General features: G+C 43.5%; 1 protein-coding gene across 50 annotated transcripts in view; it reads left to right on the top strand.

Annotated features, from left to right (window-relative positions):
* The window catches only part of OBSCN (obscurin, cytoskeletal calmodulin and titin-interacting RhoGEF), a 267,376-nt gene that overhangs the window by 183,909 nt on the left and 59,946 nt on the right, over positions 1-23,521 (top strand). For all 50 annotated transcript variants that reach the window (XM_083578984.1, XM_083579001.1, XM_083578979.1 and 47 more), the window contains 4 exons: positions 205-372; positions 1,888-1,990; positions 2,171-2,300; positions 2,810-2,915. In XM_083578984.1, the coding sequence (XP_083435110.1) occupies positions 205-372; positions 1,888-1,990; positions 2,171-2,300; positions 2,810-2,915 (507 nt within the window). The remainder of the gene's footprint in view (positions 1-204; positions 373-1,887; positions 1,991-2,170; positions 2,301-2,809; positions 2,916-23,521) is intronic.

Here is a 23,521-nt window from a genome sequence, read left to right as displayed (position 1 = left end):
AGGGAAGTTTTTAATACTTGATGCTGTATTGTTTTTATCATTTGATTGGAAGCCACCCAGAGTGGCTGGGGAAACTCAGCCAGATGGGCGGGGTATAAATAAATTATTATTATTATTATTATTATTATTATTATTATTATTATTATTATCCTAAATGCAGCAACTACGATTGCTGAAGGCCATTTTCTTTGCTTAATTTTGAAGATGGCAAACCTGTGGAGGTGGATCCCCATCATATCATCATTGAAGATCCTGACGGCTCCTGCACATTGATCCTTGACAACCTGACGGGTGTTGACTCAGGGCAATACATGTGCTTTGCTGCAAGCCCAGCTGGCAATGCCAGCACCCTGGGAAAGATCCTTGTCCAAGGTAAAAGTTCTTTCACTGTCAAATAGGACTAAACGCCTGCCTGCTGAGCACCATGCACTGAACCACAGAGCAGCAGAGAGATATTGTTGTCCTTATTTATTAAGGTAAACCATTAGGTCCAGTCATGGCCGACTCTGGGGTTATGGCGCTCATCTCGCTTTATTGGCCGAGGGAGCCAGCGTACAGCTTCCGGGTCATGTGGCCAGCATGACTAAGCTGCTTCTGGCGAACTAGAGCAGTGCACGGAAACATTGTTTACCTTCCCGCCTGAGTGGTACCTATTTATCTACTTGCACTTTGATGTGCTTTTGAATTGCTAGGTTGGCAGGAGCAGGGACCGAGCAACAGGAGCTCACCCTGTCGCGGGGATTCGAACCACCGACCTTCTGATCGGCAAGTCCTAGGCTCTGTGGTTTAACCCACAGCGCCACCCGCGTCCCAGTCCTTATTTATTACATTTGCCTTATTACCTTTACCAATGGATCTCCCATTGGCTTTGCTCTTTGGCCTGGTTTCCATGGCACATGACAGCAAACCTTAGTCTTCGCAGGAAGGTGTGGGTTCCTAGAGTGGAGCTTACAGTTGCTTTGCTCTTGTCTGGTTCTTTTTTGCTCTCGTATCACTCTGTGCTAAGCCAAATTTCATCTTAGCATGTTGTCCGAACGAGGATGTGTGGTTAAGGTCTTTCCTCAGTAACCAGGGTTGTACCATGGATGAGCTGAGCTATGGACCACAGCTTTTCATATACAGATAGATAGATAGATGGTAGATAGATAGATAGATAGATAGATAGATAGTGTTTTTTTAAAATAATTTTATTAATTTAAATTACACACATATACAAAGGATTTACAATCTCATACCACAAAAAGAAAATACAGAAAAAAGAAAAGAAGAAAATACAGAAAAAAGAAAGAAGAAAAAGCAGATTTACATGCATAAAAAAATTAATCTTCCTAATTAATACTTAAATAAACACTTAAATAAAAAAGACTTCTGAAAAAACGAGTCTTCCAATCATTCTCAACAAAGACAGTGTTCTTAACTCGTTCTTAACTGCAGTGTTCTTAACTAATTTACACCCACCTGTTCCTAACTCAGTATGTGCCTTCAGGATCAGGTTTTCTGAGAAGTTGCCTTTCCCCTTATATCTCCCCCTCTCTTTTTTTTAACCCTGTGATAAGGGGAACTGTTACTCAAGCACATTCTTTTAGCATCATGGCACCAGTCTGCTAACATTATCTTCCCCTGGCAGGGAAGCTTTTGAGGTTTTTGACATTTGAAAACCATGTTCTCCCGGATTTGGCAGCGGTGCTATAACCCCATTTACATGGGAGCAAGCCCTGCTGAGTTCATGGGGTTTACTTCTAGGTAGACAGATTGCACTTTTAGTCTAACCCCGTGTAGCCATGGCTGCCTGTGATTGGCTAGGCTTCATGATGCAATTCAGGACATCCAGTCCATGCCTTCCATCATGTGGTTTCAGACTTCATCAGGTTTCTTTTTTCTTTCTAGTGCCTCCTCGGTTTGTAAACAAGGTGAAGCACGCATACTACGCTGATGGCGAAGATGCACAGTTTACATGCACCATTGAAGGAGCACCTTATCCACAGATAAGGTAAGGAAGGAAACCACATTCAGTTCCTGTGTGATTTCCATTTCTGGCCTCTATTGAGCATGTGGGTTGTAGGAATTTCGGTTCCTACTTCCAATGGAATTCCCTGACACCTCTACTTCTGGGATGTCATCCGATGTCTTATTACGGTCTACTAGCTCTCAATCTTTCTTTCCCCAACAGGTGGTATAAAGATGGAGATCTGTTGACAGACCCAAATAAACACCAAAGCTTTAGTGAACCCCGGAGTGGCGTCATAGTTCTTGTAATCAAAAACGCCTGTAAGGATGACGTGGGCTTCTATGAATGTGAGGTGAGCAGCTCATAGCTTTCTGAATTTGTTTGCATTGTTGTTGTGATGCAGGAATTTAATTTAGATGGCACGGGTAAAAATGATCTTCTGTAGACTTATTTGGGAGTGAGCCACATTGAAGTCAGTGGGATTTAGGGCCAAAATTAAAGATGCATTGGGAGATGCATAATCTGATTTCTTTCATTTTTAAAAAAGTTAAGTCACCTGGGGGGCTGGACGAGATTGTAGCACTACAGGATATTCTTGTTTGTTTTGTCCTCCCCCCCCCTCATTCTCTTATTCCCAATTAAAATGTTGGGGAAAACATACAAGTCACATATATCAAAATATAGGACAGACAAAAGGAGTTTAAACCTCTTCTTCCAATTCCATGGCCCTAACCTCTCCACCCCCATGGATGGATTTTGGTAATCTTTGGTAATATGGTGCCCTGACACACAGGAGTTAGTTTATCTTCTTTATCCAGAAATTCTCACGCATTCTAACTGATCTTGCACACTTTCCTTTAGCTGGTAAACAGATTAGGGACAGCAAAGAGCGGTGCTCAGCTTTACCACCAGAGTGCAGCAGCACTGGCTCAGGAGAGGAGGCCGGATCAAGCCATTACAATTGAAGGTATGGCTGGGTTTGTTTGTTTTTCCGCTCTGTGATAATGCCATTAAATCCCTGTTGCCATGAAGTCATGCTCGGAAGTACTGAATGAATGTACTGTCTTACCTCAGAAGCGGATATGTTCATATTACTTGCCTGAGTGCACAGATTATCTTGACAGATTTAGATTAATGTGGAAGAGCTCGGAATCTATGGTGTGTCAGCTCTGAAGGTAGATTGCCGTGTAAGAACCATTGAGGAAAGTCAACAGAAGTTAGAACAGGGTGGCCAAAGTAGCAGCCTCCAGAAGTTGCTGAACTACAACTCCCATCAGCCTTAGCTAGCTTGACCAATGGTCAGAGATTATGGAAGTTGGAAGTCCAGCAACATCTGGAGGAAATAGCTTTGGCTACCTCGAGTTGAAATCATGTCACCATCGGCCCAGTACGTTGTCACTGACATCATATTTATTAGCTATGTATAGTGCATCCTAGAGAATCTTATTCAATTTCTGTCGTACATGATTGAGACTTGTGACTCTCAAATCTGAGAATCCCTTGGATGTGCTGTTGTTGTTGTTGCTGCCTTTGACATATTCCTAAGGTGATGTACAACATATAATGAAAACAGCGAAAAGCCTGTTTAAAACCGGTGTGAAAAAATAACAGAAGGCGAAATTTAAAAGCAGTACAAAGTGGCAGAGACCTGTTCATCCAGCTGGTAAAGCAATAACGAAAACTCTTGCTCCACCAAACTCCTACGCTCCACAATACAAACGTGTCCTCAAGTGCAGTCAACATGCGCCAACTTAGCAAATAAGGAATGACTGTAATATCCATCCGTTAGTGTGCCATGTTCCTTGTGAGACGTTTGGCTCAGTTCTCATATCTGAAGTGAATTTTCAAAAGCCCACCCTGATTCATCTCCTGAGGCGAAATGGGAATTCCTGCCCTGCCCACTGTGTTGCTGCCACACTCTGGTTCTTGCAGAATTCAAGAACTCAATTCAGAATTCAGAATTCAAGATTTCAATTCAGAATTCAGAATTCAGAATTCAAGAATTCTTGAATTCTTGAATTCAAGAATTCAAGGAGCTGGGATTCTCCTGCAAAGTGTTGCCCCTCGCTTGGCTTCTCTGCCCAAGTGTGGGGAAGATGAGTAGCAACACTGCACCAGAACACCTCTCAGTGGTGGAGGCAGTGGTGCACCCCATAAGACACCTCTGTAAAAAGGTAAGGGACCCCTGACCATTAGGTCCAGTCATGGCTGACTCTGGGGTTGCGACGCTCATCTCGCTTTACTGGCCGAGGGAGCTGGCGTACATGTGGCCAGCATGACTAAGCCGCTTCTAGCGAACCAGAGCAGCCCACGGAAATGCCATTTACCTTCCCGCCAGAGCGGTACCTATTTATCTACTTGCACTTTGACGTGTTTTCGAACTGCTAGGTTGGCAGGAGCAGGGACCGAGCAACGGGCGCTCACCCCGTCACGGGGATTCGAACCACCAACCTTCAGATTGGCAAGTCCTAGGCTCTGTGGTTTAACCCACAGCACCACCCGCTTCCAAGATACCTCTGTATTATCCCCATATTACTGATTAGGCTCTCTCTGGAGAATAGCTTGCCTAGGACCATCTCATGGCTGCAATAACATTTTACACTGGGGGCTAGGGCTCTGTATCTGCAAGCTTAGCGGGCCTATGTAGTGAGAGCCATTCCTGAAGACCTGCAAAAACACCAGTTAGGTTGAGAGCAGCATATGACCTCCGCTGACCTTCCAAAGAAGCCTCTTCTTCCTCTTGGGCCACCACCACCACTATTGCTAGCAGACTGGAGCGCTCAGAAACTCCTCTATACTCTCGGTGTGATTTCCGTCCAGCTTTCTCTGCCTCTTGGTGGAGGAAACTTCAGAATTCTCAACAGGCCTTTGCTCACTTGCCTGGTGGGGCTGGCTTTCCACAGCAAGTGTTACAGGGCAGGGAATTAGTTGTCATGTCCCAATCCAGAACATGTTCCTGACTGGGATCAGGAGCCCACAGCACTTTTCTGAAAGCCAGCCGTCTGTATGGCTGCTATGGTGCCCCTGAATGTGCTATTTGACAGGAACACATCCTAGACCAGAGCTTCATGGCTGCCTTTTCTCCAAAATGTAGAATTCGTAGTCTGTTAAAAAGAAGTGCCTATGAACAGCAGATCTCCCTCCTTTCCATAGAAGAATGCCTTGCCATTTCGTGATTATTTTGTTTTTTAATCTTATTTTTAGTTGTATGATGTGTGCTTGGCAGCTCGCATCTGTCCTGTTTTCAAAAACAGCAGCATGCAATTCCCTCTGCAGCAAGGCTGCACCCACCCACTGCATGCAATCTGTATATGGCATGATAACCTTTGGATCAGAACTTACAGGTCTACCCTGCAAAGGCTAAAGTACGGTCGCAACATGCTTTGACTGGTTGTCCGAATAAACTCTAGAAACATACTGTGGTTTTCACTTGGCAAGGAAATGTGCCTACTTCGTTATTACAATGGAAAGCTTTGTTTTTGTCTCATCTCACTAGCTCTGTGGTTCTTCTTAGTACTGGTTGTTCCTTAATTGGTTCTTCGTAAGCGTATTGGCAGATGATGATCGTTAGATATATTTTGGTGGCTCTTTAAAGGAAGTTTGGTTAAGGTAATCACACTTTGCCTTCCCACACAGTTAATTTTGAACGCATTTTCCTGTGGTCTATCCAGAATTGCAGATACTGTTATAACATATGTGTCAGTTATTTATCTAGATGCAAGGATTGGAGCTTTTGGTTGCAATTCCTGACGGTTGATTTGTTGTTTTAGTGACCATGGTAGTGGTTGTTTTCAAAATACAAATACATGAGGATCTGTTTAGATTTTCTGTTGGTCAGGATGTTTAAAATAACAGGCTTTTGGTGTTTGACTATTTTAGCAGTGCCGGTCTTCAAAGCTGTTGATTCATTGTAAACGGATAAATGAATTGAAAGATTGTTTCCTGGAGGCATAACTTACCTTACTTTTTCAGCTATGACTATCTTTTAAAATATAAATTACTGTAAATTTCATATTATGCTTATTGGAAAATGTTTTCTGCCCCTCGGCTAGTACCCAACAGTTGAATTAATTTGGAAGTTTATGCCTAAAAGTATATTATTTGTCACCTATTCAAAACAGAAATCACAATTCTTTTAGTTCTCTTGGCGTAACAAACTGGTGGAATGTACAATGGAGCTGACATTTTGTTTCTCTAGGTCATCCAGAGGATATATAATAAAGTCTGTTTGAAAACCACCTTCTGTGCAGCTCAAAGAATTCTGAGAGTTTTATTTTTCTTCATACACATCCATTGTATTGCCCTACATTGTGTGAATTAGCTGGCTTAACATTTTAACAAGGAAAGCCTGTAATATAGATTCCGGGGGCTAGCCTTCACACCTAACAGCTCTTAATGTGCTTATCAGGATCTTCTGCTTTGCAAAGCTAAATGTTGCTGCAATATCACAACCAAACATTTGAAGGTAGTTCGGAAAACCCTAGAAGAGAATGTTGGCTTCTTGGTGTTAATTTCCTGTTTTTCTTTCTGAAAATAGGATTGGGTCAGTCATATTGTATCTCCAGGAGTAAAGCTGGTACCATTTAATCACATTAAATGCAGATCAAACTAGAGAGGGCCTGAATAATCCATTGTTGATTATATTGGTGGCCAAGATCATAGTTAAAGTTGCCACGTGGGCTTTGTCCCTAGTCATGCTCACCAACCGTTTCCCATCTTGCTGAATTCACACAACGTGAAACACCAACGTGCTTAAATTTCACTTAATTCTGAGTGCTCATTTCTAACATCCGGAAGTTTGCCTAAAACTATGTGCATAGCTGTTTATTGTCTTATGCTTTAAAAGCATACAACAAATTCCACCTCAAATCCCTGTCTTTGCAAAGACACGTACAAATGTCTTGAATTTGCCTCTTTGGCACACAGATCTGCCTGCACTCAGCAGTTCGGTGTTGGAGACATCTATTATGGCAAGGTGTGTACATGTGCTTTGCAAATATAGGAATGGGGTAACATGATAAATACCCTGAGTGGGTTATTTAAAACAAATCAAGAAACTTAATAACCCTACAGAGCTTACTAACTCATTAAATCCTTTGATGTGGTGTTCCTGCTTTGCTTAATTCCTGCTTCAAAGACATTGTACACATTTGTTTCTTAATAAAAAGCCAGTATATAGACATAAGTAAGTTAAAAATTCACCTTTTAAAAAAGAGAGAGAAAGAGAAAATGACGTACCTCCATTTAGTTATGCATTTAAAACACATTCCCCCTTCTACCTTTCAGCTAAAATAAAAAGTGGTTTTGGTTTTGACAGACATTTTTTAAGTTCTGCTAGAGCAGTAAATTTTATTTTGGCCTGCATAGAGAGGATTGTGTGTGTGGAGGAAAGCCACCCTACCAATGAATACATTTTACCTGCAGAGAAAGAGATTCGTTTTGAGTTTCTGCTTAAAAAACCAACCTGCCCCCCCAGACCGCCCCCACATTGTCTTGGCCTTATTTTCTTATGCATTCCTCCTTTTCATTGAAAGACTTTTGCTTGTGATCTGTAACTCCCCCTGTGGGAATTCTGTGGTCTTAAAGGACCACTGACCATTAGGTCCAGTCGTGGCCGACTCTGGGGTTGTGGCACTCATCTCGCTTTATTGGCCGAGGGAGCCGGCGTACAGCTTCCGGGTCATGTGGCCAGCATGACTAAGCCGCTTCTGACAAACCAGAGCAGTGCACGAAAACGCCGTTTACCTTCCCGCCGGAGCAGTACCTGTTTATCTACTTGCACTTTGACGTGCTTTTGAACTGCTAGGTGGGCAGGAGCAGGGACCGAGCAACGGGAGCTCACCCCATCGTGGGGATTCGAACCGCCGACCTTCTGATCGGCAAGTCCTAGGCTCTGTGGTTTAACCCACAGCGCCACCAGCGTCCAGTGTAAATGATTTGAGGAGCTCATCCTTCAGTAATAAAATTACCCTCATCCTTTAAGCCACGCAATAAGTTCCCTTTCTCTTATTCAAAATGAGAAGTTGTGTAAGGGTTTTAATCTTATTTCCTTGCCCCAATTCAAAATACAAAAAGAAGAAGACTCAGAACAATATGGGGAAAGATTCAAATTAAAATTATTTGTACATGTTCTGAAGGCACATGATACAGCAATACAGGAGGTCTAGGTCTGGTCAATGCCTGAATGGGGGTGCTTATGCGCCCTGCCTATGCCACCTTGAGTTCCAGTGTGGAAGAAACATGGGATATAAATGTGCTAAATAAACAAACCATCATACATTCACTGCCAACCAAAACTGTTGACTGGTTAAGGAGTTTTAGGTTGTGATCCACAAATCAGTTAAATCGCTGCACTTGCATATACATTGAATAAGGGCTTATGCACACTATACTTTTGTCCCGTTCTTCCCAGGAACAGGTCTGTCCTTTAAGCTCTGTGTCCCAAGTACCCTTTTTTTAATGTCCCAGAGCTTTCCCCACAAAAACCTGCTCTTTAAATCAGAAGAGCAACAAATGGCAGTTCGGGTTTTCTGCGGATTGGTGTTTGCTCCAATTCAGCTTATAGAGCAGCTTTTTTGAGGGGAAAGCTCTGGGGCAAAAAAAGAAAGAAAGAAAAGCACTCGGACATTGAATTGTAAAGTTGGAAGGGACCACAAAGGGCATTTAGTCCAACCCCCTGCGATGCAGGAATCTTTCGCCCTATGTGGGGCTCTAACCCATGATTAAGAATCTCATGTGCTACTGACTGAGCTTTAAAGCACAGACTATGCCTGGAAAGCACGGAGGAAAGCTAAGTGTGGATAAGCCCAAATTTAACCTGTAGCATTGTTCATCCTCCAATCTAAGACCAACCGCCTTGTCTCCTTGTGTTTCTTCCCATCCCCATCCCCACCCCATGCTTTGTCCACAGAAGGACCGACATTAGAAACGAGAAAACCACCAGCATGGGTTGTAGGAGTGGAGTGGGGTGGGGAATAGGAACTAGCAACTATATTTTGCATACCATGTTAGTTCACCTGATTGGAGTCTGGCTTACGCGTAGTGTATTGGGCTCCATAAATTGGCATGGCACACAAACAATGCGCAGGATGTTGGCCCCACTGGTTTCCAGTGAGTTAAGCCAGTTTTTCAAGTGTAAAGTGCGTTGCCAATTTAAGTGATTTGTGGATCTGGCTCTCAGAACCAGTAATGATTAGGGATACTAGAAATAACACTTGAAATAACCACAGAAATCAGTGATGGGATGGTTTATGTTGTTTTTGGTTTTTTCTTTTTACCTAAATTATTATTCTTTCCAATCAGTTTTTTCCCCCTTGATTCACTTAACAAAGTTAATGTAATCTTTTCAGCTTTTTGCCTTTCTTTAACCCCATGCTGTTCATACTGTTTTCTTTGTAGTCACTGAGCAAGAGACTAAAGTACCCAAGAAAACCATCATCATGTAAGTGCTGATATTTTTTAACATTCGTGTTGTGATGTGCTGCCTCTGCATGTCCCAATAACAAGCCTGTGTTTATTGGCCATGCAAGTGTGACTCTTTCCCATCCCATCAGATCTTGTGGTATTTTTGTGTTATGAGAAAAGGAAGCAATAGGTTTTATGGGTGAGCAAAACAAACCTGTAGCCTATCCCTCACTGCAGGAGACAACAGCAGTAGTGCATAGGCATAGCTTTTGTCTAACTCTTCCTGCGATACGTTCCGTTTGCAAGTCAACTGGAGTTCCATCAAGCCAAAATCAACCCATTAGGAACATCAGGAATCCATCTCTGAACACTACTACTTCAAACAATGTGCTAAAGCATACTAACATGCCATTTAACTTGCAATATTTCTTCCTCGTTTGCACCCTCCACTATTAAATCTACCAAAATAAGTTTTTGGTTGGTTTGGGTGTAACCAATGTAACCTGGTTTTTGTTCTTGGCACACAACTGCTTCGTGTTGGTACTATACCAGAACTGGGGGACAGTGAAGATTCAGCACTGAATGTGTTTCCTAAATTCCCCCTTCCGGTTACCTTTCCCACACCTGCCTATGCTAGCGGCTACCTCAACATCATTTATCAATCTTGCTGTTGGTTGTGTGATGGCAGGTAACCAAAGGACCGCATAGCCAGCACAGTGACATTCCCTAGCCATGTAGCCAGTCAAGATTACCTACTTGGGAATGGCACAGAGGTCACCGTGAATTGCGATGAAGAGGAGAAGGAGCGTGTTAGTCCATTGCTGAGGCCAGCGCTCTGCCTTGCTGCACTCTTGGAAGCTTCATTCCCTGCTAGCACACTATGGCAAAACGGGTAGCGATGGCTCAGTTGCTTCATTGCAAGCTTATATATTCCCCTTAGAATTATAGAATAGGAAGGCGCCCTGAGGATTGCGTAGTGCAACCCCCTGCAATGCAGAATATGCAGCTGTCACATACAGAGATCAAACCTGCATCCTTGGTGTTATCAGCACCACGCTCTAGCCAAGTGTGGAAAGAGCTTTGTGCCCCTTCATGCCCCGCATTGGTGAAAACAAAGGAATGTGCAGAAACTGAGTACAACAGACCCCTGATTGAACAAAGCTCTACTTCATGTTCTCTCTGGTACACAAAGATCCCATGAAGGAAAAGGGATCTCTTCTCTTTATCCCAACAGTTCCTGCTGATCAGACTGTGCTCTCAAATAATTTTAATCCAAGGTCTGAACATGCTAGTTGGAAAGGGTTGTTGAAACTCTTTCTTGTATTTAAATGCCATATAAAACACATCTTGCATATGCTTCAGTCTCCTGGACACAACACCCATCTCTTTTGTAATACTTGGCTTTACTTTTATTTTTTGATGTTGTATTCTAACTGATTGATCTTGCACAGTCTTGCTTGCTTGCCTGCACATACAAAAGCAACCTTCTTAAGTAACATCAAAAACAATTAACTAAAAGGATGCAACGTTATTATAATACCTCGGAGTAATTTAAACCTCATGTTTGCTTTTGGAAGTAATACTATATGAGCAAAGATAATTATAAATGAAGCAACATTGCTACCAGCTGTTTATATTACATTCAGAGTACTTAACACTGTTTATTCTAGTGGGCCACTAGTAACTTAGGGTCACAATAAGTTAATTAAATATTTTTTTTTTTCCATTTTAAAACATGGGAGGAGTGAAATAGCAACATGTTCAATATATCTGAGGAATGACAGTGTTTGAAAGCCACTGTTTCTGTATAGTCAACTAAAACCTGATATGGATTGGGCCATTTGTGTACCTTCAAGAAAAGTACAAAACCAGAAGGACACCGGATGATGTTCTGGTTGACTAGAGATTCTGTTTCTGAATATGAGGTGGATTTGCAGGGTGTTGCATGGCCACTTTCAAACAGTAGAACCCACACACCGCTGAAAAGCTCGCAAAACTAACACTGCTGTGCTTCCCTCACCTCTTCGGTGTTCGCATGCAACAAAGTGTGCCTCCTAAAAGGGTGGGATGTGGGCAGGGAGCATGTCGCTGCACACACAAACACAATTTTCAAACTTTTCATCATCAGAGAGGAAACTATAACAACAGTGGTGAAGACCCCAAGGGTAAAGCGAAGACTATCTCCTGCCCGCCCATCCTCAGGGTATTCTCCTCGCTCTCCAAGATCGGAGTACTCAACACCCGAGCCCATTTTTGTGACCAAGATTAGGCAGCCTGTCCACAGGCAAGACCCAGAGGTAATGCAAAGACCAGCCATTCCTACACTCTTTGTGACAGAGCCAGACGAGAGGCAAGGAGCAGCAGTCAGAGGTATCATTGTAGAAACCACTGTGGAGGAACAGAAGCCCAAATGGGTTGAAGTAGAGGAAATAATTGAGTTCAATGTGAAGAAGCCCACCCAAACCACAAGGAAAAGAGGGGCATCTCCTGCAAGATCAGATAAAGATGACTCAGTGTCAGGCTATAGTCTGTCTGGCCCAAGACCCAGGCGTTCAGCTGAAGATGACCCAAACACAAATAACTCAAACAACAAACTAGTGGAGCAGGACAAGTCTTCCCTGCCCCAAGATGCTGAAATGTCTGGAGATGAATGCAAAGAAGCAATAATCAGTGATGAAAATGAAACTTCTCGTGATGGGTTGGAAAGAAAGAGTTGCCATCAAGAATCTGTTAGTAAGGCTGACTCATTGGCTACCCCATCTGTGATTACTTTTGTGGATGAACCACTTGAGGCAAGTGGAGTAGACAAGGATTATTGTCTGCATTCACACAGAGATCTAGAGTTGAAAGAGCACGTTACCAAGGATGAAACCTCAGGTCCCATGCAAGATGAAGGTCTTCCAGAGGAAAACGTTATAATTGATGAACCGGATGCGGAGGAGCTGGATGAGCTTAAAAAGCGAGATCTTAAAATCCTGACTCGTAACGGGAAAGCATTAACTTTGGAGGACCTTGAAGACTATGTCCCCCAGGAAGGGGAGACATACAGGTGCACGAATCCTAACTCTGCAGAAGCCAAACCTTGTGAAATAGCTGTGCTCCAGACCGAAATCAACAAACCAACCATCGGGAAACCTGTCTTATTGAATGTAGGCAGGCCAGTGGCGTCTAAGCCAAGGCAGACCTATTTTAGCCAGTTTGAAGGGCATCACCCAGGAGAGGTCTTCGTGTCAGCATCCAGAGTGGCCGGAATGCAGTCCAGGGGCCCATCAAATATTTCATTCCATGTCAGCGAGTCCTGCACAGCAGCAATGGCAACACCACAACCGCACGCCTCTGCCACAGGGGCTGCATTCAAGCCCACACCATCTTTCTGTACCGAAGTCCAGCTGTCCACAGACAATGGACAATCCAGCTTCAAAACTGAGGTTTCCACAAGAACCCGCATCTATGGCGCAGTCGGAGAAACTGTTACACTGTGCATCAAGAAGGAAGACTCCTCCCAAAGTTGAGCGGAAGTGAACTCTATTTCTCTAGCTGTTATAAACCTCACTGTAAGCAACAGCCATAAGCAACACCAAGAACCTTAGGAAGAAAACTGTGATGAGAATAATAAAGAAGAAGCTAGAAGAAAATTAAAGTGAAATACTGTGCATTGCAATTAAATGTGGAGATTTTCTAGTCTTAAAGGGAACACTTCTGTCAGTTCAGTATATATAATGCAACCTTTGATTTGTGGTGTTTTTCTTTTTAAAGCACACCATTCCATTGTGAAGCAATAAGGAGCAGGTAGCGTAGACCTAGGGCATAATTAGTGACAAGATCTAATTAAGTTTGTGTTTATGTTTTCAAATGTTAACACGGGGCTGCCAAACTCATACAGAAGGAAGTTTACACAACTGCTCTTTGGCAGCAACTAAAGGAAAGCTTTTCATCTAAGCGTGTTTCAAGTTGCTGTTTGTATATGCCAGGCTCTCATGAAATAGCTGAGCTGACACTTTTAGTAAACAACGTAATGACCACAAACTGCTTCTGCACATTTAAGTGTGCTTTTAAAAATGATTTACTTCCACCTTGTGTGTGTGGACAACACAGATGCCACGCATGCCTTTCAGAATGTACAATTTATGTTCTTTTCTTCGTGATGGAGTTTAATAGGTACAATTGACAAGACTGTCCAGCCTTTATTCTATAGAAATTCAGTGCTGTTTTTGACATTGAATTCAGAGGAAACAAGATTATATGTGATCAAAAAGACTAATTAAAGCGACATTTGTTGTTAATCCAGTTTTATCTCAGTGACTAATGTGGTACTCACGGTCCTAATTTCGATTAAGTGCAAATCATAAGCCGATTTGAGCTGTTTGCGGCTTGTACCTTAATCTTCAACATTTCTACTGCCAGCATAAGTCCTCTGCAGTGACAATATAGCATCATAAGTTTTTGGCAGAGCCGTGTACCCTCTCCAAGACTTCTGTGTTGGATTGATAACTGTCATGAATACATATATACTTTTCTTTTAACCTGTTACTACAGTGGATGCCTAAGATCTCAGGCTGTGCAATCTGCATTATTTAAGAAATAAATATATGCTGAGGCGTTGAAGGAATCTTACCTTTGCAGCATTGCACCCAAAATACTATTCAGTGAAAGGAATGGGCAGCTTATTAACAGAGGTAGTGCTAAACCAAACTTAAACATGTCAAATACTCTAAATTTTCTCATGTGTGAATTCTGCATAAAGAATTCAATTTGCATCTATAGATCATCCTTAACAATCAACATTGTTGTGGTTGCATTTACATTATTTTCATTTGCTCCTAATCAGGAGCCCAAAACTTTGTATTTGCAGTATTACAACGACTTCTATTCTAGTTGTACTAAATTCTCTTCATGTGGTATCTATGGCAAAAGCCTGAATGTGGTGGGTCGCATCCCTTGTATTCCATAATATTTTGGGCTCATTCAAATGATGCTTTTCGTCCACAAGAGCCATCTTTATGAACCTCAAACACACACAACTGGACAAACGAAATGGGCACTCACAGATATTTTCAGTAGCAACTCCCTTGGACAAATCAGCTGGGGGGGGGGAAATGCTGGACCCTGGCTAAATCTTGGGGGTACAGCACATCAAGAATGGTCTGAAACGACTTCTCAGTCCAACCATTTGTTCCATTTGTAACGGGGAACCCCAATGAATTTTTCTGTAAGCTCATGAGTAATTACCTCACTCCCTTCCATTCCCATGTCCTGCACCCCCAAATAGCCAAGAAGGAGCAAAGTTTGCATCCATTTTTTTTAAAAAAACCTTTGCATACAGATGTGGTGTTATAGGGGATAGCAATATCCAACCTGCCTAGTTAGCGTGAACCAAGCCTGAGGATGAAACTAGTACATTGGCTGTTGCTCTGAAACAGCCTTCCTCTGAGCTGGTGCCCACCAGATGTTTGGGTCTACAACTCCACCAGGGAAGCAACGGCTGCTTGAAAACATATTTGCAGAAGCCAAGCCTGTTGTATGAATATTAAGAAATAACAATACAGTTACAGATAAACTAAGACAGTTCAGCACATCTTAAAGATGTTGGGTTGACTTGTAGCCAACCAAGTTATCCTCAGAGTAGACCATAGAAATGGTCGTTATCTTTAACGGATCTACTTTGAGGAGGGCTAACAGCAGTTACTGCCCTTTTATTATTACTTTATACTGGAGAAATAATTTGGCCCACGACTTTGCTGCTTGAGATTCCCAAAACTGACACCCTACCAAATATTGCCAAGACAATCTCTGAACACAGCTTTAAAAAATAATCCACATAAATGTTGATCTCAAGAATGGCACTTGAACATTGCGGCTTCATTTAGTAGTTATAACTCGAGTTTTAATTTTTGTAAGCTGCGTGCAGTACCTGTGTACTACTGTAGAAGGTTAGACATTTCTCAGTGGTTTTCTTCGGTGAACCTCGTTCATGTTGTAACTTTCAGTTTTCACAACACCTCATTGGTTTATGCTGTATATAATTAAGGTACATGAATATGTCAGTGTCTATTGCACTATGCATTTTATGTTGGAAAGTTATAGACACTGCTAAAGATGAAAATACCTCTCTGCGCAAGATTATTTTATTATTAGGGCCAGGTTTTTGTTTTAGATACTACTTGTGGAAATCTAGAGAACTGTCATTAAGAAACAAGAGAAGTGTGCCTTTTGTAATCTTACATGCAGAAATTCTAAGAGTGTTATTTCTATAAAACATGCAGAAATGCTAATCTTGCAGTTTTATTTTGCTGAGTAATGGTTTGCTAACTGAACAGTAGTTTTCTCCAGGGAATAACTGCATTCTTTTGACCCAAACCCCTCCATCAGTTTACATTTTCTTTTAAAAAAAATAACCAAAAAGTAACTTGGCAGAATGATGCATCCTATCCAACATTTTTAAGACGATGGAGAGTCCTATATTTGTATTTTCAAAGTATTTTCCTAGAAATTAAAAGAGCATTTGCTTGTACATGATTAACAGGTTTTTTTGGGTTGACTGCATATTCCCATGGAAGGAAGGATATAAAGTAGAAACCAGTTTGAGAGATGAGACAAACCTCAGACATAATTAAAGTCATATTGTGCTGTTAGAGCCTCAGATTCATATCAATAAATGTCTAATATTAGCTGACATTCTATTCGCTCTCTCGTGTATTGCTTTCGTGTAGTTCCATCACACAATAGCTTTTTGGTGTTTCAGTTTGGTGTTTCAGTCTGGATTTTGCCTCCGATGGCAGGTGTGTTCTTACAGCTTGAATGGGGTACCTCTCTAAAACTCTTCTGCAAGTAACTTTGGAGAAGGGTGGTAAGGAGAGAGAAGGAACAGGCTCCTGCAGGCTTGACGTCTAATGGGACTCAGCTATACAGCAGCAAATAAAATGTTTTCAATGTATTGTAAAGTGCAATACACAAATGTGACACTAGATGGCATTAGGGAGCTATGCCAAATTCAATGCATTTTTTCAAAACGCTTTTTTCAAAAAGCATTTTCACAGCGTTTTTTTTTATATGTGTGTAGATTCCACCATGGTCTCAGCTCGAGACAGGTAATTTGGCTTGTGCTTAGATTAACTTGTTTATGTTTAGGCCTGTAGAATCAGATCCAGGGGAGCTCCCTGCCACTAGACAACCCTATTCCCCAAATTTATCCCTGCAATAGAGACTTCACGGTAGCAGAGAGTGCCTGTAAAGAGGGTGATGGCTGCAAGCAGACAGAAGGTACACAGTTCTCCCATCCGATTAATCTCTCTGAAGGTGACCACAGTGCACAGCACCAGAGAATGATTGGGAGCTCCAAGAACAGGGAGAAAAAATCTTCCAATATGGAATTTTTCAGCCTTGTGAGATTTGCGTGACGTATTCTTGGAGATGCTGACACCAGGCTTCGTCCAACATAGCTTCTCTCCAGTTTGGATCAGCAGTTAGCAGAAGCAGAGGCCACCCATCCTCTATGCAAGCCAGGATTACAGTGGTACCTCGGGTTACATACGCTTCAGGTTACATACGCTTCAGGTTACAGACTCTGCTAACCCAGAAATAGTACCTCGGGTTAAGAACTTTGCTTCAGGATGAGAACAGAAATCGTGCAGCAGTGGCGTGGCGGCAGCAGGAGGCCCCATTAGCTAAAGTGGTAATGGTAAAGGTAAAGGGACCCCTGACCATTAGGTCCAGTTGTGGCCGATTCTGGGGTTGCGGCGCTCATCTCGCTTTATTGGCCGAGGGAGCCAGCGTACAGCTTCTGGGTCATGTGGCCAGCATGACTAAGCCGCTTCTGGCAAACCAGAGCAGCGCACGGGAACACCGTTTAGCTTCACACCGGAGCGGTACCTATTTATCCACTTGCACTTTGACATGCTTTCGAACTGCTGCCTCAGGTTAAAAAGAGTTTCAGGTTAAGAACGGACCTCCGGAACGAATTAAGTACTTAACCCGAGGTATGACTGTATAATGAATTGAGAGCAGGAAGCAATTTCCCATGCTGTTCAGATTGTCTGAGGGTGGGCATGTTTTTCACCTTCCTTAGGGAACGTGTAAGCAATTCATAACTGGGGTACCTAATTGTAACATGGTGGATCATTACAGTGAAAAGGTGTCCGTGGGAAGTAAGTGCATCACACGGTTATGCGCCACACTCAACACTCTTGGTTCTGGGACAGACATTTTCCCAGGCTTAAGAAGGTACCTGTGATATTCGTGCAGCAGGTGGAGTAGAGAACTCCCAGCAGTTTGGGGGACCCTCCTGGAGATGCTGTTAGCTGAACTGTATTCTAAATCACAGGGTTTCACCATAGGTAAGGTAAAGGTAAAGGGACCCCTGACTATTAAGTCCAGTAATGACTGACTCTGGGATTGCGGCACTCATCTTGCTTTATTGGCCAAGGGAGCCGGCGTACAGCTTCCGGGTCATGTGGCCAGCATGACTAAGCCGCTTCTGGCGAACCAGAGCAGCGCACGGAAACGCCGTTTACCTTCCCGCCGGAGCGGTACCTATTTATCTACTTGCACTTTGACGTGCTTTCGAACTGCTAGGTTGGCAGGAGCAGGGACCAAGCAACGGGAGCTCACCCTGTCGTGGGGATTCAAACCGCCGACCTTCTGATTGGCAAGTCCTAGGCTCTGTGGTTTAACCCACAGTGCCACCTGTGTCCCTTTCACCATAGGTAGAAAGCACAATAACTGCGACTGCAACGGCATCGACAGCAAGGCAGATAAAAGTTGAGAGGGAACCGCCTTCCTCCCCACGCCCATATCTGACTGATTTCTTTTCTTTCTTTTGAAATTGTTTTTTCTTTGATTTTACAGATATAAATTTCAAAAGGGATTAATTATTACCTGTACCCCTTTCTTGGCAGTTGCAACTCTCTCTCCCATGCTTCTTAGTGTCAATGGGCGTTTTATAAGTGCAGTGCTGCCTCAACATCCCCCCTCCATAAGGACAACCTTGTGAAAGGTGCACTTGGTGGCAGTGAATTAAGCTCACTACAAAGTGGGTCCAAATTTTAGAAGGGTCTGTGTCTACCAGGTCACTGTTATATGTGACTGGCACATCTCTAGGTATCATCTTGTGATCTGAATGACGTGAAGTGGGTTGACTTTGATGCTAACCCTTTTCTTTTCACACTGAAGAGAGAAAAGCTGTAGGAGATGGTTTTGTCACGATCAGAGCTGGAAGATTCTGTCGAGGCTTCACTCGAACATGCAGATAAGGAGGTAAAGGTGGCTTTGCAGAAAACCATGGACTCTGTGTCACCAGCAGCATCGCTTCCTCCAGTCACAAGAGGGAAAGCCAGCAGATCAGTAGCCTTGGTTTGTTGCCTTCAAGGCTAACCACTAGGCCTGCTTATGGTAGCTCACAAAGCCAACAATCAGTTCAAAGCTCTGCTAGCCATGTTGGGTCCCCCAGTCCTCAGCTGGGGTTGGAAGAAAACCACAAGACCCCAAAGACCACCAAGCATGTTGCAGGCATTTCTGTGGTTAGAATGAAAAACGAAAGCAGAGATCAAAACATGAAAGGTTTTGCGCCTGGAATTGTGGTTAACTTGGTTCCACCACTGATTTTGAATTAGTGAATCTGTACGGACACCAGCTCAAATGTGTCCACATTATGTTTCATTAGTTCTGCCTGACAATACCTATTTTCAAGCCAGCTAGAGGCACTGCTGGTTGCAGAATACTAGGGATATCTCCCACCAATCCCAGCCAGTGTGGACAGTAGTCAAGGCTGAGGGAGTTGTAGTCCAACAATGTCTGGAGAGCCATAGACTCCCCACTCCTGCATCAAATCATTCATTCCTGAGAGACAGAGTGTTGCATCAGAGGCCACTGTTGTAGGGGCCGCATTTGGATTTTTTAGTGAGTGCCATGGGCACATACACCAATCACTTCTCTTCCCCTGGATCATCAACCACTTCCCAAGAGAGGCAGAAAGAGAAGTGTGTACACACATACACAAACACACTCTCTTACACTTTCCTAAGGGAACCGGGTAAAAGTTGGGATTAATCTGAGGCTTGATAAGCACAAAGAAGAAAGAGGAAGTGGGAAAGAGTGTCACTCTTTCAACTTCCTCTTACCACTCTATCATGACCAAGGGTGCAGTGGAGGCCCTAAGGTTTTTTCAGGGTGTGATGGCAGTAACCCTTGCACTCAGTGGCGTAGCGTGGGGGGTGCAGGGGGGGCCGGCCGCACCGGGCGCAACATCTGGGGTTAGGGCAAATCCATGGGTTAGGGGGCGCAAATCCACGGGTTAGGGGGCGCAAATCCACGGGTTAGGGGGCGCAAATTACTTGCCTTGCCCCGGGTGCTGACAACCCACGCTACGCCACTGCTTGCACTCGATTGTTTGTGGGTTCTATCTAGCAAAGTTGCAATACTGCTTATGGTCCAAATAAATCTTTCATAGATATACAGTTGTACATCGGGTTACAGACACTTCAGGTTACAGACACTTCAGGTTACAGACTCTGCTAACCCATAAATAGTACCTCAGGTTAAGAACTTTGCTTCAGGATGAGAACAGAAATCATGCAGCGGCAGCGGGAGGCCCCATAAGCTAAAGTGGTACCTCAGGTTAAGAACAGTTTCAGGTTAAGAACGGACCTCCAGAATGAATTAAGTTCTATTGTATCAGAACTCAGCTTCCCACTGCAATTCTTTGGATCTGTGATTCTGTTAAGATTTTACTTGCACTTAATAGGCGACTTTAAATAGTGCTCTGCCAATTTTTTGGAGGACAAAGGGATTACTTCTCATAAAACCACGCTGAGGTGTGCTTTCCAAAGAAAACAATTTATGAATGAAGCATGAAGAGGTTAACGTACAATGTGTTCCTTTCATTCTTTAGCCTGTTAATAGCAGTTGCATCTAGCCTCTGTCATCATCTCCTAATTTTCTTAGTTCAAAGGGATGTTATAGGGACATTAGCAAGTTGCTCTCCATTTCCTAAGCTAGGCACGAAGGCTGTGCACATACTACCAGTGTGAAACACAGCTATGTTGTCCTTTTCCTCCATTTGGACTGACATTGGTCTGTGGAAAAACACACCAAAACTCATTATTTCTCAAGAAACAACAGAATGTACATAGATTGTGGCTAATGCCATTTGTGCACCGCTACCTAAACCAGCAGTGAAGGTTCTCTGGACGCAGAGTAAATGGGAGTGCATAGGCAGCAATAGACAGCATAGCTGTCCAAGAGAACCTTGTTAAGGGGGCATTTCACACACAAGGGGAAATGTCCTTGATGTGTGTGCACAGGTGTTAGCAGGACTCGGCACTATAAAATACAAATGAAGCATGCATGTCTCAAAGTAGTTGAGAACATGTGCCAAGAACATATGGGCTACAACCCAGCACATTGCCCCAAGTTTTGGAGATGTAGATCCCCTTTTCACACTTTGTGGTATTTAGCTGCCAATGTTATAGAACTGTAGAGTTGGGGGTGTTGGGATGGATCCAAGGGAACGGGGGCAATTGGCAGGCCCCCAGCTGGCTCCAGCCCAGTCCTTGGATCTCCAGTCCTTGGACCAGCATGTAAACTGCGACTCGAGCCTCAGAAATCTTCAGGGGCTGAGCACGCAAGCCAGCAGCGAAAATAGCTCTTCGCAACAGAAGGGCAAAGAGAGGCTGTGTAAAGCGTAATTTACAGGCATTTTATTCAGCATCAGGACAGATGGGGAAACATGTCTTCTCCCCTTCGTGTCCAAGCAAAAAGGAGCATAAGCAAAAGATATAAACAAACAGAAGTTCCCAGCAAGCTGTGCTGGAGAGGAAACAGACATGTGACATACAACAATCCACACATCTGTTTTAAGGTGGAACGGAACATCAATATCCTAACAGGGAGGGCCTCCAAATGTTATCTAGTTCAATCCCCTACAAATGTTATCTAGTTCAATCCAATGCTGGAATTGCAGCTAAAGAGTCCCTGAGAGATGGCCACCCAACCTCCATTTAAAAACTCTGTGTTGGAGAGTCCGTCCCCTTCTGAGGGTATGCCATACGGTATAGCAGCTAAACTGAATTTAGTGTATCTTGGTTAATCCAGTCATGCATGCTCTTCCTAATGAAAGGCATTGGAAACATTTTTAAAAGGCACTCACTCTCTGCCCCTAACCCATATCTATATAGCATTTGGAACACATGTTCTCTGGGGCAGTAGACTGCTGGCGTGCAAATGCCAGGGCCAGCCCATTCATGAGGCAAGGTGAGGCGACCGCCTCAGGTGGCAGGAATGTATCGCCTGCTGCCACCGCTGCAACTATGGCACACTCCTTGGATGCTGGATCTGCCGTCTCCTCAGTGCCCCCTCCCCCCATTCTTCCCTAGTTGGGGGTGGCGTCATTTTGTGGTTTGCCTCAGGTTCCAAAGTGTATTGGGCAGCCCTAGCAAATGCTGAAATCATATAGGCTTGTGTGAATGCTTTTTCTTTCTTTTTTTGCAACACATCAGTGCTTGAAAATAGCCTAATGATTTTCTGGTCCAAACTTGCAACAGATAATTGCTTAATATACGTAACGAAAGACAGGAGCAATACTTCCCTTCATTTATTTATTGACAACTCCCGGGAGATTGCATTAATTGCTGTGCAAAAAATGCAGCTCCAATGATCATTACTCTGGATGTGTTGATTTACTTTCTTTAGTTGAGTATAATAATAATAATAATAATTTATTATTTGTACCCCGCCCATCTGGCTGGGTTTCCCCAGCCACTCTGGGCGGCTTCCAACAAAGACCAAAAAGACACTAAAATGTCACACATTAAAAACTTCACTGAACAGGGTTGCCTTCAGATGTCTTCTGAATGTCAGGTAGTTGTTTATCTCTTTGACATCTGATGAGAGGGTGTTCCACAGGGCGGGTGCCACTACTGAGAAGGCCCTCTGCCTGTTTCCCTGTAGCTTTGCTTCTCGCAATGAGGGAACCGCCAGAAGGCCCTCGGCGCTGGACCTCAGTGTCCAGGCAGAACAATGGGGGTGGAGACGCTCCTTCAGGTATACTGGGCCGAGGCCATTTAGGGCTTTAAAGGTCAGCACCAACACTTTGAAACGTACTGGGAGCCAATGTAAGTCTTTCAAGACAGGTGTTATGTGGTCTTGGTGGCCGCCCCCAGTCACCAGTCTATCTGCTGCATTCTGGATTAGTTGTAGTTTCCGGGTCACCTTCAAAGGTAGCCCCACGTAGAATGCATTGTAGTATTCCAAGAGGGAGATAACTAGAGCATTCACCACCCTGGTGAGACAGTCTGCGGGCAGGTAGGGTCTCAGCCTGCATACCAGGTGGAGCTGGTAGACAGCTGCCCTGGACACAGAATTGACCTGTGCCTCCATGGACAGCTGTGAGTCCAGAATGACTCCCAGGCTGTGCACCTGGTCCTTCAGGGGCACAGTTACCCCAGAGAGTCATCCACACCAGCCCGCCCCCTGTCCCCCAAGAACAGTACTTCTGTCTTGTCAGGATTCAACCTCAATGAAGACCACTTCTTATTTTTCTTTGAGGAAATATCCAACTTCCTTTTATCTTAGTTTTTGAAGAAATTGCATGGTCTCACTCTTCCCTTGCTCACATCCCTATAAACTCTCAAATACATTTTCATTATTATTTTTTAGACCTGCCCAGTTTCACAGTTCTGAAGCCCCTACCAAGCTACTGATCTGGCTGCTGGGCTCGCTTTCAAGCTGCTATTCCCAGATATATCCCTCTGGGGTTAGAATTATTAGGGCAGTCAAATTCCATAAGCAACACGGGCAATTTGAAGTTGTGTACAACTGGAGAGGTGTGCTTCAAGATCCTTTGTAAAGTCACAGAGGATACTCTTGATTTCAGCTTGAATAATGCACATTTGACCATGATCTGAGAGCTATGCCCCAGTCAGCACACCTTGTGGAGAGGAAAAGGGGCATATTTCTCAGACTGTATCAGTTTGGGCGACAAAATGTTCTGCAGATAACTAAGAAATGCTAAATTCCAGGCTGGGTGCTATACGATGCACTTGAGAGCCTGGTAAAATGTAATAGGTTGCAGTATCTTTCATATGAATTTTGCTACTGCTTTTTGGAAGAAGTCAATTTTTGTGTGTTCAGACCCAGAAACCTCCCCCCTAACTAAATTCACACTTGACTCAAATT

This window comes from Podarcis filfolensis (assembly GCF_964270895.1).
Source record: "Podarcis filfolensis genome assembly, chromosome: 12".
NCBI classification, from domain to species: domain Eukaryota; kingdom Metazoa; phylum Chordata; class Lepidosauria; order Squamata; family Lacertidae; genus Podarcis; species Podarcis filfolensis.
The sequence above is the reverse complement of the archived record's forward strand: the minus strand, read 5'-3'. Positions and strand labels throughout refer to the sequence as shown.